This window comes from Oncorhynchus mykiss, chromosome 27, assembly GCF_013265735.2.
Source record: "Oncorhynchus mykiss isolate Arlee chromosome 27, USDA_OmykA_1.1, whole genome shotgun sequence".
NCBI classification, from domain to species: domain Eukaryota; kingdom Metazoa; phylum Chordata; class Actinopteri; order Salmoniformes; family Salmonidae; genus Oncorhynchus; species Oncorhynchus mykiss.
This window is the reverse complement of record NC_048591.1, coordinates 49302743-49319950: the sequence shown is the minus strand read 5'-3', so window position 1 is coordinate 49319950 and position 17208 is coordinate 49302743. Positions and strand designations below refer to the sequence as shown.

The window sequence follows — 17208 nt, the reverse complement described above, 5'->3', positions numbered from 1 at the left end:
GCCCTAACCCTTACCTTAGCCCCTAACCCTTACCTTGCCCTAGCCCTTTCCTTAGTCCTAACCCTTACCTTAGCCCTAACCCTTTCCTTAGCCCTAACCCTTACCTTAGCCCTAACCCTTACCTTGCCCTAGCCCTTTCCTTAGCCCTAACCCTTACCTTAGCCCTAACCCTTACCTTGCCCTAGCCCTTTCCTTAGCCCTAACCCTTACCTTAGCCATAACCCTAATCCTTTCTTTAGCCCTAACCCTAACCTTAACCCTAACCCTTTCTTTAGCCCTAACCCTTACCTTAGCCGTAACCCTTACCTTAGCCCTAACCCTTACCTTAGCCCTAACCCTTACCTTGCCCTAGCCCTTTCTTTAGCCCTAACCCTTACCCTTACCTTGCCCTAACCCTTACCTTAGCCCTGATGGATAACGGAAATCATTAACACCATTAACTTGGAAAATATTAGTTTTTTCAGGACCAACTCCTCCAGCAGATTTCTCTATTAATGCTGACTAGGAACACTGACTGGGAACACTGACTGGGAACACTGACTGGGAACACTGACTAGGAACATTGACTAGGAACGCTGACTAGGAACGCTGACTAGGAACGCTGACTAGGAACGCTGACTAGGAATGCTGACTAGGAACACTAACTAGGAACGCTGACTAGAAACGCTGACTAGGAACGCTGACTAGGAATGCTGACTAGGAACGCTGACTAGGAACACTAACTAGGAACGCTGACTAGGAACGCTGACTAGAAACGCTGACTAGGAACGCTGACTAGGAATGCTGAGTAGGAACACTAACTAGGAATGCTGACTAGGAACACTGACTGGGAACACTGACTGGGAACACTGACTAAGAACGCTGACTAGGAACGCTGACTAGGAATGCTGACTGGAAACGCTGACTAGGAATGCTGACTAGGAACGCTGACTGGGAACGCTGGCTAGGACCGCTGACTAGGAACGCTGACCAGGACCGCTATCTAGGAACGCTGACTGGGAACGCTGACTAGGACCGCTGACTAGGAACGCTGACTAGGAACACTAACTAAGAACGCTGACTAGGAACACTGACTAGGAACGCTGACTAGGAACACTGACTAGGAACGCTGACTAAGAACGCTGAGTAGGAACACTAACTAGGAGCGCTGACTAGGAACACTGACTGGGAACACTGACTGGGAACACTGACTGGGAACACTGACTAAGAACGCTGACTAGGAACGCTGACTAGGAACGCTGACCAGGAACGCTGACTAGGAATGCTGACTGGGAACGCTGACTAGGAACGCTGACTAGGAACGCTGACCAGGACTGCTATCTAGGAATGCTGACTAGGAACGCTGACTGGGAACACTGACTGGGAACGCTGACTAGGAACGCTGACTGGGAACACTGACTGGGAACACTGACTAAGAACACTGACTAGGAACTCTGACTAGGAACGCTGACTAGGAACGCTGACTGGGAACGCTGACTGGGAACACTGACTGGGAACACTGACTAGGAACGCTGACTAGGAACGCTGACTAGGAATGCTGACTGGGAACGCTGACTAGGAACGCTGACTAGGAACGCTGACTAGGAACGCTGACTGGGAACGCTGAATAGGAACGCTGACTAGGAACACTAACTGGGAACGCTGACTAGGAACACTGACTAGGAACGCTGACCAGGACCGCTATCTAGGAACGCTGACTAGGAACGCTGACTGGGAACGCTGACTAGGAACACTAACTAGGAACGCTGACTAGGAACACTAACTGGGAACGCTGACTATGAACGCTGACTAGGAACGCTGACCAGGACCGCTATCTAGGAACGCTGACTAGGACCGCTGACCAGGACCGCTGAGCAAGATCGCTGACCAGGAACGCTGACCAGGACCGCTATCTAGGAATGCTGACTAGGAACGCTGACCAGGACCGCTATCTAGGAACGCTGACTAGGACCGCTGACCAGGACCGCTGACCAGGACCGCTGACCAAGATCGCTGACCAGGAACGCTGACTAGGAATGCTGACTAGGAACGCTGACCAAGAACACTGACCAGGAACGCTGACTAGGAACGCTAACCAGGAACGCTGACCAAGAACGCTGACCAGGATCGCTGACTAGGAACGCTGACCAGGAACGCTGACTAGGAACGCTAACTAGGACCGCTGACCAAGAACGCTGACCAGGAACGCTGACTAGGAATTCTGACTGTTGTGTAACTGTCGCTCTCTTCTTGTCCCACGACTCACTTCATTTGTCTGTCAGCTGTGCTTTTTTGTATTTTTTTGTGTGTTTTTGTTTTGTTCTAAATTGCAACATACAACAAAAAAAAATGTTTCAGTCAATTTAGAAATAGTCTACAATTGAATTTAAGAATTTAAGATATTTTGACGATAGATTGTTTTGCATGTTACATGGAAAAACATGAGCATGTAATCAAAAACAAGCAGCCATGAAGCTGTCAGTGTGTTTATCATGACTCTGTCCCCAATCTCCCCCTTCTCCCCCATCTCCCCCATCTCCCCCATCTCCCCCCTCCTCCCCAATCTCCCCCCTCATCCCCCATCTCCACCCCCTCCTCCTCCTTCGCCCCCTTCTCCGCCTCTCCCCCTCCTCCCCCTCCTCCCCCTTCTTCCCCTTCTCCGCCTCTCCCCCTCCTCCCCCGTCCTCCCCCCTCTCCCCCTCCCCCCTCCCCAGAGTGTGAAGACCAGAACTACAGGGTTAGGGCCGTCCATGCCTTGGTCCATAAGCTGCCTGAAAGGAACAAGGAGATGATGGAGCTACTGATCAAACACCTCGTCACGTAGGTCTCTCCTAACTGACCAGTCTAAAATCACATCGTAAATCTATTGTGTAGGAAGATGTCACACTTCATCCATCAGTCTCACAATCTGAAGGTCCTGCTACCTTTAAGATGAATGCACTCTAACTAAGTCTCTCTGGATAAGAGAATCTGCTAAGTGACTCAAATGAAAACATTGTGTTCGATGTTTGTTCACGCGGGGGCATCAATAATGTAGTGTGATATTGAAACCTTATACCATCCTGTCTGATCTGTCTGTCTCCTGCCCCACAGAGTGTCCACCCACAGCCAGTTCAACCTGATGACGGTGTCCAACCTGGGCGTGATCTTCGGGCCCACGTTGATGAGGTCACAGGAGGAGACGGTGGCCGCCATGATGAACATTAAATTCCAGAACATCGTGGTGGAGATTCTCATCGAGAACTTTGACAAGGCAAGAGAGTTTCTGGTTTCTTTGAAATCAGACTGAAATATTGAGCCTGTAAAAATATTTTGTTTGCTGGTAGCGCTCCTGGTCCTGGGTATACGTATGTGTCATGTCTTGGGCCTATAGTAGGAGTTTTTAGGTATTTAGGTATGTGTCATGTCTTGGGCCTATAGTAGGAGTTTTTAGGTATTTACGTATGTGTCATGTCTTGGGCCTATAGTAGGAGTTTTTAGGTATTTACGTATGTGTCATGTCTTGGGCCTATAGTAGGAGTTTTTAGGTATTTACGTATGTGTCATGACTTGGGCCTATAGTAGGAGTTTTTAGGTATTTAGGTGTGTGTCATGTCTTGGGCCTATAGTAGGGGTTTTTAGGTATTTAGGTATATGTCTGACCATGTGACCTAAGCAGGAAACTCCCCAGACCCTAGCTAGTTATATACCACTGTCATGCTCAGTTAATAAAACAATTTGTCTCTCTCCCCTCTCCAGATCTTCCACCAGCCTCCAGACCCCAACGTACCTCTGCCCCAGCCCCAATCCCGACCAAGCTCACGCAGGAGCAGGGCCATCTGCCTGTCCACAGGCCCTAGGAAGCCTCGCAGCATCTACACCCCAACACTGTGCCTTGCAGACGCTGACAGTGAGTCCTACACCTATCCCTAGCACTGCAGGCAATTGTTGCATATCGAATGATACCATATTCCCTGTAGGCCTGTAAACCTATAGCATTCAGATATGCATCAGATATGCACCTTCTTATCAGAGACTGATTTAGACCTGGGACACAAGGTGAGTGGAATTCATGATGTGGTAGAACAAAACGCTAGCAGCAGTGCGGATCACATAGGGTCATATTTGAATACCCCTGGAATAGGGGGTCATGTCACTCTTCTAGCTAATCTGACCTGCTGCAGCATTCATTACATATTCCCCTGGAATAGGGTGTCATGTCACTCTGCTAGCTAATCTGGCCTGCTGCAGCATTCATTACATATTCCCCTGGAATAGGGGGTCATATCACTCTGCTAGCTAATCTGGCCTGCTGCAGCATTCATTACATATTCCCCTGGAATAGGGTGTCATGTCACTCTGCTAGCTAATCTGGCCTGCTGCAGCATTCATTACATATTCCCCTGGAATAGGGGGTCATATCACTCTGCTAGCTAATCTGGCCTGCTGCAGCATTCATTACATATTCCCCTGGAATAGGGTGTCATGTCACTCTGCTAGCTAATCTGGCCTGCTGCAGCATTCATTACATATTCCCCTGGAATAGGGTGTCATGTCACTCTGCTAGCTAATCTAGCCTGCTGCAGCATTCATTACATATTCCCCTGGAATAGGGTGTCATGTCACTCTGCTAGCTAATCTGGCCTGCTGCAGCATTCATTACATATTCTCCTGGAATAGGGTGTCATGTCACTCTGCTAGCTAATCTGGCCTGCTGCAGCATTCATTACATATTCCCCTGGAATAGGGTGTCATGTCGTTCTGCTAGCTAATCTGGCCTGCTGCAGCATTCATTACATATTCCCCTGGAATAGGGTGTCATGTCATTCTGCTAGCTAATCTGGCCTGCTGCAGCATTCATGACATATTCCCCTGGAATAGGGTGTCATGTCACTCTGCTAGCTAATCTGACCTGCTGCAGCATTCATTACATATTCCCCTGGAATAGGGGGTCATATCACTCTGCTAGCTAATCTGGCCTGCTGCAGCATTCATTACATATTCCCCTGGAATAGGGGGTCATATCACTCTGCTAGCTAATCTGGCCTGCTGCAGCATTCATTACATATTCCCCTGGAATAGGGTGTCATGTCACTCTGCTAGCTAATCTGGCCTGCTGCAGCATTCATTACATATTCCCCTGGAATAGGGGGTCATATCACTCTGCTAGCTAATCTGGCCTGCTGCAGCATTCATTAAATATTCCCCTGGAATAGGGGGTCATATCACTCTTCTAGCTAATCTGACCTGCTGCAGCATTCATTACATATTCCCCTGGAATAGGGGGTCATATCACTCTTCTAGCTAATCTGACCTGCTGCAGCATTCATTACATATTCCCCTGGAATAGGGGGTCATATCACTCTTCTAGCTAATCTGGCCTGCTGCAGCATTCATTAAATATTCCCCTGGAATAGGGGGTCATATCACTCTGCTAGCTAATCTGGCCTGCTGCAGCATTCATTACATATTCCCCTGGAATAGGGGGTCATATCACTCTTCTAGCTAATCTGACTTGCTGCAGCATTCATTAAATATTCCCCTGGAATAGGGGGTCATATCACTCTGCTAGCTAATCTGACTTGCTGCAGCATTCATTACATATTCCCCTGGAATAGGGTGTCATGTCACTCTGCTAGCTAATCTGGCCTGCTGCAGCATTCATTACATATTCCCCTGGAATAGGGGGTCATGTCACTCTGCTAGCTAATCTGGCCTGCTGCAGCATTCATTAAATATTCCCCTGGAATAGGGGGTCATGTCACTCTTCTAGCTAATCTGACTTGCTGCAGCATTCATGACATATTCCCCTGGAATAGGGGGTCATATCACTCTGCTAGCTAATCTGACCTGCTGCAGCATTCATGACATATGAGCTGTTAATTAATATATTATCTCTTCATCTACCAGGGCACCATCAGAAAATACAAAACATCCCAGGATGTAGCCAGTAACTCTATTCTCTTAGTTTCTGTAGTGGTGGTGCTACTACATTTAGCCACAGTAGTAATAATACTGTCTGCATCCCAAATGGCCCATAGGTCCCTGGTCAAAAGTAATGCACTATATAGGGAACAGGGTGCCATAGGTCCCTGGTCAAAAGTAGTGCACTATATAGGGAACAGTGTGCCATAGGTTCCTGGTCAAAAGTAGTGCACTATATAGGGAACAGGGTGCCATAGGTCCCTGGTCAAAAGTAGTGCACTATATAGGGAACAGGGTGCCATAGGTCCCTGGTCAAAAGTAATGCACTATATAGGGAACAGTGTGCCATAGGTTCCTGGTCAAAAGTAGTGCACTATATAGGGAACAGGGTGCCATAGGTTCCTGGTCAAAAGTAGTGCACTATATAGGGAACAGGGTGCCGCTGTGTGCTCCTGGTCCTTGTAACAGGTGACCCGTTCATCAGGTTTTAATGACGCTGTGTGTTCCTGGTCCTTGTAACATGTGACACATTCAGCAGGTTTTAGTGACTCTGTCTGTTCCTGGTACTTGTAACAGGTGACCCGTTCATCAGGTTTTAATGATGCTGTGTGTTCCTGGTCCTTGTAACAGGTGACCCGTTCATCAGGTTTTAATGATGCTGTGTGTTCCTGGTCCTTGTAACAGGTGACCCGTTCAGCAGGTTTTAATGATGCTGTGTGTTCCTGCTCTCTGGTCCTTGTACAGGTGACACGTTCAGCAGCAGTCCAGGCAGCACCCCCTTGGGAAGCATGGAGTCCCTCTCCTCCCACTCCTCTGAGCAGAACAGCTCCTCCAAGACCACTGGCACTTCCTCCCACCACCAGCCCAAAGACAAGGCTTCCCATCCCCCTGGCCTGTGGCTGGGGATGGGGCAGGGGACGAGCCAGTGGCTGGGGATGGGTCAGGGTACCAGCCTGAAGCAGGGGATGGGTCAGGGGACCAGCCTGGGGCAGGAGATGGGTCAGGGGACCAGTATGGGGCAGGAGATGGGTCAGGGCCCAACACTGGGTCTCCGTCGCTCCCCCTCACAGCTCTCTTCCAACGGGCCAGGGAAGGGAAGTGTCCCATCCTGCCTCAGCAGCCCAGAGTCTAGCTCCAGGGAAGACGTGGAGACAGGGAGGACAGACGGGGAGTCGGAGGGAGATGCTCTGAGTCTGTCCTCAACCAGCACCACAGCTACACCCAGGGGGTCCATCGGCCCGAAGAAAGCCCCCCACTCCCAGACGGATCTCCGGCCGGTGCCCGTGACCCAACTGACCCAGCTGAACCGCTCAGCCGCTCCCTCTCTCAGGTCACTGTATATATCTGAAGGTAAGAGTCCAACATATCTCTGCAAATCAAATCTCTGTGGGGCCATACTTGCGAAACATTAGAAAAGTTTACGTTTTAGTTTAAGTTTAAGTATCAGCAAATTAAAATCATTGGCCAAGTTGCACATGATCAAAGACTACATGTTAGCTGTTCTGATTAAATACTGTAACCTGACTCCTTGTAACCTGGCTCCTTGTAACCTGGCTCCTTGTAACCTGATTCCTTGTAACCTGACTCCTTGTAACCTGACCCCTTGTAATCTGACTCCTTTTAACCTGACTACCTGAAACCTGACTCCTTGTAACCTGGCTCATTGTAACCTGACTACCTGAAACCTGACTCCTTGTAACCTGACTCCTTGTAACCTGGCTCCTTGTAACCTGACTCCTTGTAACCTGGCTCCCTGAAACCTGACTCCTTGTAACCTGACTCCTTGTAACCTGGATCATTGTAACCTGGCTCCTTGTAACCTGACTCCTTGTAACCTGACTCCTTGTAATCTGGTTCCCTGAAACCTGGCTCCTTGTAACTTGACTCCTTTTAACCTGACTCCTTGTAACCTGACTCCTTTTAACCTGACTCCCTGAAACCTGACCCCTTGTAATCTGACTCCTTTTAACCTGACTACCTGAAACCTGACTCCTTGTAACCTGGCTCCTTGTAACCTGACTACCTGAAACCTGACTCCTTGTAACCTGGCTCCTTGTAACCTGACTCCTTGTAACCTGACTCCTTGTAACCTGGCTCCTTGTAACCTGACTCCTTGTAACCTGGCTCCTTGTAACCTGACTCCTTGTAACCTGACTCCTTTTAACCTGACTCCCTGAATCCTGACTCCTTGTAACCTGGCTCCCTGAAACCTGACTCCTTGTAACCTGACTCCTTGTAACCTGGATCATTGTAACCTGGCTCCTTGTAACCTGACTCCTTGTAATCTGGCTCCCTGAAACCTGGCTCCTTGTAACTTGACTCCTTTTAACCTGACTCCTTGTAACCTGACTCCTTGTAACCTGGCTCATTGTAACCTGACTCCTTGTAACCTGACTTCTTGTAACCTGACTTCTTGTAACCTGACTCCTTGTAACCTGACTCCTTGTAACCTGACTTCTTGTAACCTGACTCCTCCATACTAACCGTGATTATATCTGGTTAAATCTGTATCAGGCATTTAAAATCGGAAACGTTGTTGGACGTGATCCAACACTTGTTCATGGAACTGTCCTTAAAACAAAGCCACGATCTGCTATTCCAAGTTACTAAAACGTGCAAGAAATGTTAATCCAATGAGTCCCACCGTTGCTCTGGTGTTATTTAAGACATTTTTTTTAACATTGTGTGTTTGAGCTACAGAATTTTGGGTTGTTTCATTGGATTTGTCTATTTCTTCTGCATCCGTTTAATGGGGGCTAAGCTGGAGCGGTGTTTGTGAGACAAGAACAGATCCTGAAGGGCCTCGGGCTGGGTCTTTTTTCTTTACAAAAACGGCTGTATAGCCAGAATGGTTTGAGCTACACACTATTAAAAGCGATCTATGAAAAGCTGAGACTCTCACAAACACGCACGTTTTGCTCTATGACGCACACAAGCTACACAAGAGTCGTTAGAAGGAAAGACGTTCTTCTACTTAGATCATAGGAAATCCCAGGACAAAGTGTCGATAATAAGCTCAAATAGCTGCTTTCACAAGTTCCGAACTCCCCACAGTTGTCACTGACTAGTTGGATATTCATTTCCCACTGAGCAAACCATTTTTGTACTTAAAGCATTCATGTAAATTCATTTTTATCATGTTTTTGCTTTTGTCAGTCTTTATTTTTGTTGTTGTTGACGTTTGTCAATAAAACTGATGAATGCAACTGTTCATGTCAAATAGTTTTGTGTTCTACTTGTACAACACTTCATTATGAGGTTAAATATAAGGGCTGGATATGGAGATAAATGAAAGTCAGGTCAATTAAAAGCCAAGTTTTGCTAGGGTCTCAGGACTGGATGAATAGCTCAAAGTTAGCCAGCCTGCCATTTGCGGCAAGTTTGAATCCCAGGTGAGATATACTTTTTTCGTTATTATAATATAATATATAATTATATTTATTGTGATAGTGTGTTGGAAAGTCAAGTGTAGCCAAAACCTTGTAAATTACAAATATATTTAATGAGAAGCTTCTTGGAGTCCCTCTTACAGACCGACACATAGGCTACTACTACACAGAGGTGTAGAGCCGCTGGTGCCGGAGTGACACTCTGCCACTTCTCACAATGGTGCTCCTTATCAGGTATGAGGGTAAGACCCAGATGCAGACCACGTGGAATAAACAATAGTTTAATAATCCAACAGGGGCAGACGATAGACAGGTCAAGGCAGGCAGGGGTCAGTAAACCAGAGGTGGGGCAACGGTACCGGACGGCAGGCAGGCTCAGGGTCAGGGTAAGGTAGAAACGGGTGACAAAGGGCTGTGAAACATGGGTTTGACACTGGACACATGAAAGGTACGGGGCAACAGAAGATGAACAGCAGAGGGGCTAATAATCTTGGAGATGGGGAACGGGCCAATAAACCGTGGGGAGAGTTTATTGGATTCCACCGGGGGGGGGGGGGGGGGCAGATCCCGGGTGGATAGCCATACCTTCTACCCGAGACGATATCGGGGAGCCGGGGTCCGATGGCGATCCGCTTGTTGTCGATACCTGGAGGTGGTCTTGAGGAGGGCCGACCGGACAAACATCTGGGCAGAAGGTATGCCGAACTCTTCTCTTCCTGCTCAGGGAAGAGCGGGGGCTGATACCCCTGGGAACACTCAAACGGTAATAGGCCCATGGCAGAGCACAGAAGAGCGGGGGCTGATACCCCTGGGAACACTCAAACGGTAATAGGCCCGTGGCAGAGCAGGGAAGAGCGGAGGCTGATACCCCTGGGAACACTCAAACGGTAATAGGCCCATGGCAGAGCACAGAAGAGCGGGGGCTGATACCCCTGGGAACACTCAAACGGTAATAGGCCCGTGGCAGAGCAGGGAAGAGCGGAGGCTGATACCCCTGGGAACACTGAAACGGTAATAGGCCCATGGCAGAGCACAGAAGAGCGGGGGCTGATACCCCTGGGAACACTCAAACGGTAATAGGCCCGTGGCAGAGCAGGGAAGAGCGGAGGCTGATACCCCTGGGAACACTCAAACGGTAATAGGCCCGTGGCAGAGCAGGGAAGAGCGGGGGCTGATACCCCTGGGAACACTCAAACGGTAATAGGCCCGTGGCAGAGCAGGGAAGGATGTTGCGGGCGTATTCCACCCACGCCAGTTGCTGACTCCAGGTGGTGGGGTTGGTGGATACCAGACAGTGCAGGGTGGTCTCAAGGTCCTGGTTGGCTATCTCCGACTGTTCGTTAGACTGGGGTTGGAAACCGGAGGACAGGCTGGACGACGACCCTATGAGGGTGCTGAACGCCGTCCAGAACCGGGACGAGAACTGAGGGCCGCAGTCAGAGACCATGTCCACGGGCAGTCCATGGATCCAGAAGATGTGCTGCACCATGAGCTGAGCCATCTCCTTGGTAGAGGGTAACTTGGGGAGAGGAAGGAAGTGGGCAAGCTTAGAAAAGCGATCCACCACGACCAGGTTGCCATCATACTGGTGGAGACCCGTGACAAAGTCCAGGGAGATGTGAGACCAGGGGCGATGATGGATGGGCAGAGGTTGGAGGAGACCAGCCGGAGTTGTCGAGGGGTCTTGTTCCGTGCAAAGACTGTGCAAGCAGTGACAAAGGCGGCGACGTCCAGAACCTTGGTTAGGCCACCAAAGGTGTTGTCGCACGAAGGCGAGCCTGGAGGAATGGGCCTGCTCCAGGACCACAGAGCAGACAGCATCAGGCACGAACATCTGGTTATCAGAGTTCGGCTTGGACCACTGCGCCTCCCGGACCTGTTTCCTGATACTCCAGCTGAGTGCCATTGCCAGGCACGAGGAGGGAAGGATGGTCTCAGGCTCTGGGGTGGTAACCTTGGGGTTATAGCAGCGAGACAGGGCATCCGGCTTGACGTTCTTTGCCCCCGGCCAGTAGGAGAGGGAAAAGTTAAACCGGGTAAACAGCACGGCCCATCTCTCCTACCTGGAGTTGAGACACTTGGCGGTGTGGAGAATCTCCAGGTTTTTGTGGTTGGTCCACACAATGAACGGATGTTCCGTCCCTTCGAGCCAGTGCCTCCATTCCTCCATTGCCATTGCGAGAAGCTCCCGATTCTCCACATCGTAATTTCTCTCCTTGGCGGTAAGGCGGTAGAAGAAGAAGGCGCAGGGATGCAGCTTAGGTTCCAGGGCAGAACGTTGGGACAGAACAAGCCCCCACTCCGAAATCCGAAGTAACGTTCCCCACCACGAACTGACGAGAAGGGTCCGGATGAAACAGGATCGAAGCCGTGGTGAAGCGGGGTTTAAGGTCCTTGGTAGAGTTGAGGACAGACAGGGGAGAAGCCAAGGGTGATGATAACCCCAGATAAAGCAACAATAACAGTTGACGAACCCCAAGAAGCGTTGCAGCTGCACCCTGGATGTAGGCTGTGGCCAATCCACCACCACTTACACGTTTCACCTTGATGCTCCCAGCAGAGATGATGTAGTCCAGAAAGGGAATGATGGAGCGATGGAATTCACACTTTTCCACCTTAATGAACAACTGGTTCTCCAGAAGGTGCTGGAGAACCTGCCGGACATGGAGCATGTGTTCTTGGGGGAAGCGGGAGAAGACGAAGTCATCAATGTAGACCAAGACGAACTGGTTCAGCATGTCGCGGAGAACGTCATTCACCAGAGCCTGGAACACGGCAGGGGAGTTGGTGAGGCCAAAGGGCATGACCAGATATTCGTAGTGGCCGCTGGCCGTGTTGAAGGCGGTCTTCCACTCGTCCCCATCTCATATCTGCACCAGGTGGTAGGCGTTACATAGATCCAGCTTGGAGAACACAGTGGCCCCCTGGAGCGGCTCGACGGCTGAGGAGATGAGTGGTAGCAGGTAACTGTTCTTAACAGTGATGTCATTGAGCCCCCGGTAGTCAATGCACGGAATTGTTCCAGCAGCTCCAACTCCCTGTCATGGCGCTCGGCCAACGTTTGGACCCCTCCATCAGCCCACGAAGCAATACCTTGTGCCTACCAATGGAGGCTCCTTTTAAAATATATATCTTTCACCTTTATTTAACCAGCTAGGCAAGTTGAGAACAAGTTCTCATTTACAATTGCGAGCTGGCCAAAATAAGGCAAAGCAGTTCGACACATCCAATAACACATGGAGTAAAACAAACATACAGTCAATAATACAGTAGAAAAATATGTCTATATACAATGTGAGCAAGTGAGGTGAGATAAGTGAGGTAAAAGCAAAAAAAGGCCATGATGGCAAAGTAAATACAATATAGCAAGTAAAATAATGGAATGGTAGATATGCAGTGGAAGAATGTGCAAAGTAGAGATAGAAATAATGGGGTGCAAAGGAGCAAAATAAATACATAAATACAGTAGGGAAGGGGTAGTTGTTTGGGCTAAATTATAGGTGGGCTATGTACAGGTGCAGTAATCTATGAGCTGCTCTGACAGCTGGTGCTTAAAGCTAGTGAGGGAGATAAGTGTTTCCAGTTTCAGAGATTGTTGTAGTTCGTTCCAGTCATTGGCAGCAGAGAACTGGAAGGAGAGGCGGCCAAAGGAAGAATTGGTTTTGGGGGTGAACAGAGAGATATACCTGCTGGAGCGCATGCTACAGGTGGGTGCTGCTATGGTGACCAGCGAGCTGAGGTAAGGGGGGACTTTACCTAGCAGGGTCTTGTAGATGACCTGGAGCCAGTGGGTTTGGCGACGAGTATGAAGCGAGGGCCAGCCAACGAGAGCATACAGGTTGCAGTGGTGGGTAGTATATGGGGCTTTGGTGACAAAACGGATGGCACTGTGATAGACTGCATCCAATTTATTGAGTAGGGTATTGGAAGCTATTTTGTAAATGACATCGCCGAAGTCGAGGATTGGTAGGATGGTCAGTTTTACAAGGGTATGTTTGGCAGCATGAGTGAAGGATGCTTTGTTGCGAAATAGGAAGCCAATTCTAGATTTAACTTCGGATTGGATATGTTTGATGTGAGTCTGTAAGGAGAGTTTACAGTCTAACCAGACACCTAGGTATTTATAATTGTTTGCATATTCTAAGTCAGAGCCGTCCAGAGTAGTGATGTTGGACAGGCGGGCAGGTGTAGGCAGCGATCGGTTGAAGAGCATGCATTTAGTTTTACTTGTATTTAAGAGCAATTGGAGGCCACGGAAGGAGAGTTGTATGGCATTGAAGCTCGCCTGGAGGGTTGTTAACACAGTGTCCAAAGAAGGGCCAGAAGTATACAGAATGGTGTCGTCTGCGTAGAGGTGTATCAGAGACTCACAAGCAGCAAGAGTGACATCATTGATGTATACAGAGAAGAGAGTCGGTCCAAGAATTGAACCCTGTGGCACTCCCATAGAGACTTCCAGAGGCCCGGACAACAGACCCTCTGATTTGACACACTGAACTCTATCAGAGAAGTAGTTGGTGAACCAGCCGAGGCAATAATTTGAGAAACCAAGGCTATCGAGTCTGCCGATGAGGATGTGGTGATTGACAGAGTCGAAAGCCTTGGTCCATGAATACGTCTGCACAGTATTGTTTCTTATCGATGGCGGTTATGATATCATTTAGGACCTTGAGCGTGGCTGAGGTGCACCCATGACCAGCTCTGAAACCAGATTGCATAGCGGAGAAGGTATGGTGGGATTCGAAATGGTCGGTAATCTGTTTGTTGTCTTGGCTTTCGAAGACAGGGTATGATAGATATAGGTCTGTAGCAGTTTGGGTCAAGAGTGCCCCCCCTTTGAAGAGGGGGATGACCGCAGCTGCTTTCCAATCTTTGGGAATCTCAGACGACACGAAAGAGAGGTTGAACAGGCTAGTAATAAGGGTGGCAACAATTTTGGCAGATCATTTTAGAAAGAAAGGGTCCAGATTGTTTAGCCCGGCTGATTTGTTGGAGTCCAGATTTTGCAACTCTTTCAGAACATCGGCTGACTGGATTTGGGAGAAGGAGAAATGGGGAAGGCTTGGGCGAGTTGCTGTGGGGGGTGCAGTGCTGTTGACCGGGGTAGGGGTAGCCAGGTGGAAAGCATGGCCAGCCGTAGAAAAATGCTTATTGAAATTCTCAATTATAGTGGATTTATCGGTGGTGACAGTGTTTCCTAGTCTCAGAGCAGAGGGTAGCTGGGAGGAGGTGTTCTTATTCTCCATGGACTTTACAGTGTCCCAGAACTTTTTTGAGTTTGTGTTGCAGGAAGCAAAAAAAAAATTTTTGAAAAAGCTAGCTTTGGCATTACTAACTGCCTGTGTCTATTGGTTTCTAGCTTCCCTGAAAAGTTGCATATCACGGGGGCTGTTCGATGCTAATGCAGAACGCCATAGGATGTTTTTGTGTTGGTTAAGGGCAGTCAGGTCTGGAGAGAACCAAGGGCTATATCTGTTCCTGGTTCTAAATCTCTTGAATAGGGCATGCTTATTTAAGATGGTGAGGAAGGCATTTAAAAAAAATAACCTGGCATCCTCAACTGACGGGATGAGATCAATATCCTTCCAGGATACCCCGGCCAGCTCGATTAGAAAGGCCTGCTCTCTGAAGTGTTTCAGGGAGCGTTTGACAGTGATGAGTGGAGGTTGTTTGACCGCTGACCCATTACGGATGCAGGCAATGAGGCAGTGATCGCTGAGATCTTGGTTGAAAACATATATGAGGGTGCCCGTGTTTATGGCTTTAAGGTGGTACCTGGTAGGTTCATTGATCATTTGTGTGAGATTGAGGGCATCAAGCTTAGATTGTAGGATGGCTGGGGTGTTAAGCATGTTCCAGTTTAGGTCGCCTAGCAGCACGAGCTCTGGAGATACAGTAGATGGGAGGTAATCAGTTCACATATGGTGTCCAGAGCACAGCTGGGGCAGAGGGTGGTCTATATCAGGCGGCAACGGTGAGAGACTTGTTTTTAGGGAGGTGGATTTTTAAAAGTAGAAGTTCAAATTGTTTGGGTACAGACCTGGATAGTAGAACAGAATTCTGCAGGCTATCTTTGCAGTAGATTGCAACACCGCCCCCTTTGGCCGTTCTATCTTGTCTGAAAATGTTGTAGTTAGGGATGAAAATTTCAGAATTTTTGGTGGTCTTCCTAAGCCAGGATTCAGACACAGCTAGGACATCCGGGTTGGCAGAGTGTGCTAAAGCAATGAATAAAACAAACTTAGGTGGGTTTGTCATGGCCAGGGTCAGTCATGGCCAGTTCATACTATCAGGAAGGTAAGACCCAGATGCAGACCACGTTGAATAAACAATAGTTGAATATCCCAACAGGGGCAGACGATAGACAGGTCAAGGCAGAGGTCAGGCAGAGGTCAGTACACCAGAGGTGGGGCAACAGTACCGGATGCTAGGCAGGGCCAGGGTAAGGCAGAGGTCAGTACACCAGAGGGGGGCAAAGGTACAGGTCAGCAGGCAGGCTTAGGGTCGAAACCAGGGTGGCGAGAAAAGAGAGACTGGAAAAAGCAGGAGCGAAGACACAAAACGCTGGTTGACTTGAACAAACAAGACGAACTGGCAACAGACAAACAGAGAATACACAGGGGATAATGGGGAAGATGGGCAACACCTGGAGGGGTGTGGAGACACTCACAAAGAAAGGTGAAACAGATTAGGATCAAAGCTGAATCAATGTCTCGCAAGATCAATTTGGACTTATAAATTAAAAATATATACCCATTGATTCTTGAACAATATAACTTGGAAATGCCTCGTGAGCTTAGTTCAACCCCATCAGACCCCAATGTTTATAAACAAAGTAAATGTAAACAAACACTGTATAGCCTCAAAACATGGTTTTAATTATGATATCATGGATGGTCAATCCTTGCATCCATAGCTCAGTCTATGAATTTGAGAGTGATTACATTTCTCCAGCCCCAGCTGATAACCGAACCAGGGGTGGTGAGGTCGCTTTGTTATTGTTTCTACTGCTGATTGCGTCTTTAATGATTCGTATTCTACGTAGGACCAACATGCCTAATAACAGCATAGTTTAACGTTACTGTTAAACCAAAAACCACTTTGTCACATATGTCTTTTTTGAATAGAGCATCGAGGACAGTCAGTGAACTGATTTTTCCTTAACAAAAAAGCCTGAGGCGATGGGGCTCGAACCCATGGCTCAAATGCGCTGTCATTTTTGAGTCAAGCGCTTTAGTGTTTGCAACTAAGAAAGTCAAGGTGGTTAAGGTACATAACAGCTAGCTGACACCAGGACAGTCAAGGTGGTTACGGTACATAACAGCTAGCTGACACCAGGACAGTCAAGGTGGTTACGGTACATAACAGCTAGCTGACACCAGGACAGTCAAGGTGGTTACGGTACATAACAGCTAGCTGACACCAGGACAGTCAAGGTGGTTACGGTACATAACAGCTAGCTGACACCAGGACAGTCAAGGTGGTTACGGTACATAACAGCTAGCTGACACCAGTACATAAGGCTCTTCAACTTTATTTTTGACCTTGTAGACTAAAATTAAATGTTGTATAGACCTCTATATTTTTTCTGTAAAAGCACAATGATTTATGTGAATTGTGAAATGCATAACAAAAACATGGGATTTTGTCATATATGTGAAATGTAACATTAATAAGTAGCCTAAGTCAAGGATGCGATGGTCATGCAATATTGGCTTGAGGCAGACCAAGTAAAGAGGAACACAAGTAAACCTTTAATCTGGAGGTTTAAATACACTGCTCAAAAAAATTAAGGGAACACTTAAACAACACAATGTAACTCCAAGTCAATCACACTTCTGTGAAATCAAACTGTCCACTTAGGAAGCAACACTGGTTGACAATAAATTTCACATGCTGTTGTGCAAATGGAATAGACAACAGGTGGAAATTATAG

The 17208-nt window shown here is 48.2% G+C and overlaps 1 protein-coding gene across 4 annotated transcripts in view; it reads left to right on the top strand.

The window, feature by feature from the left end:
- The window catches only part of LOC110515989 (rho GTPase-activating protein 42), a 224508-nt gene that overhangs the window by 187572 nt on the left and 19728 nt on the right, over window positions 1–17208 (top strand). For 2 of the 4 annotated variants that reach the window (XM_036965193.1, XM_036965191.1), the window contains 4 exons: window positions 2694–2799; window positions 3073–3232; window positions 3718–3868; window positions 6616–7233. In XM_036965193.1, coding sequence (XP_036821088.1) covers window positions 2694–2799; window positions 3073–3232; window positions 3718–3868; window positions 6616–7233 — 1035 coding nt within the window. The remainder of the gene's footprint in view (window positions 1–2693; window positions 2800–3072; window positions 3233–3717; window positions 3869–6615; window positions 7234–17208) is intronic. The other 2 variants (XM_036965192.1, XM_036965194.1) reach the window with 1 other exon arrangement.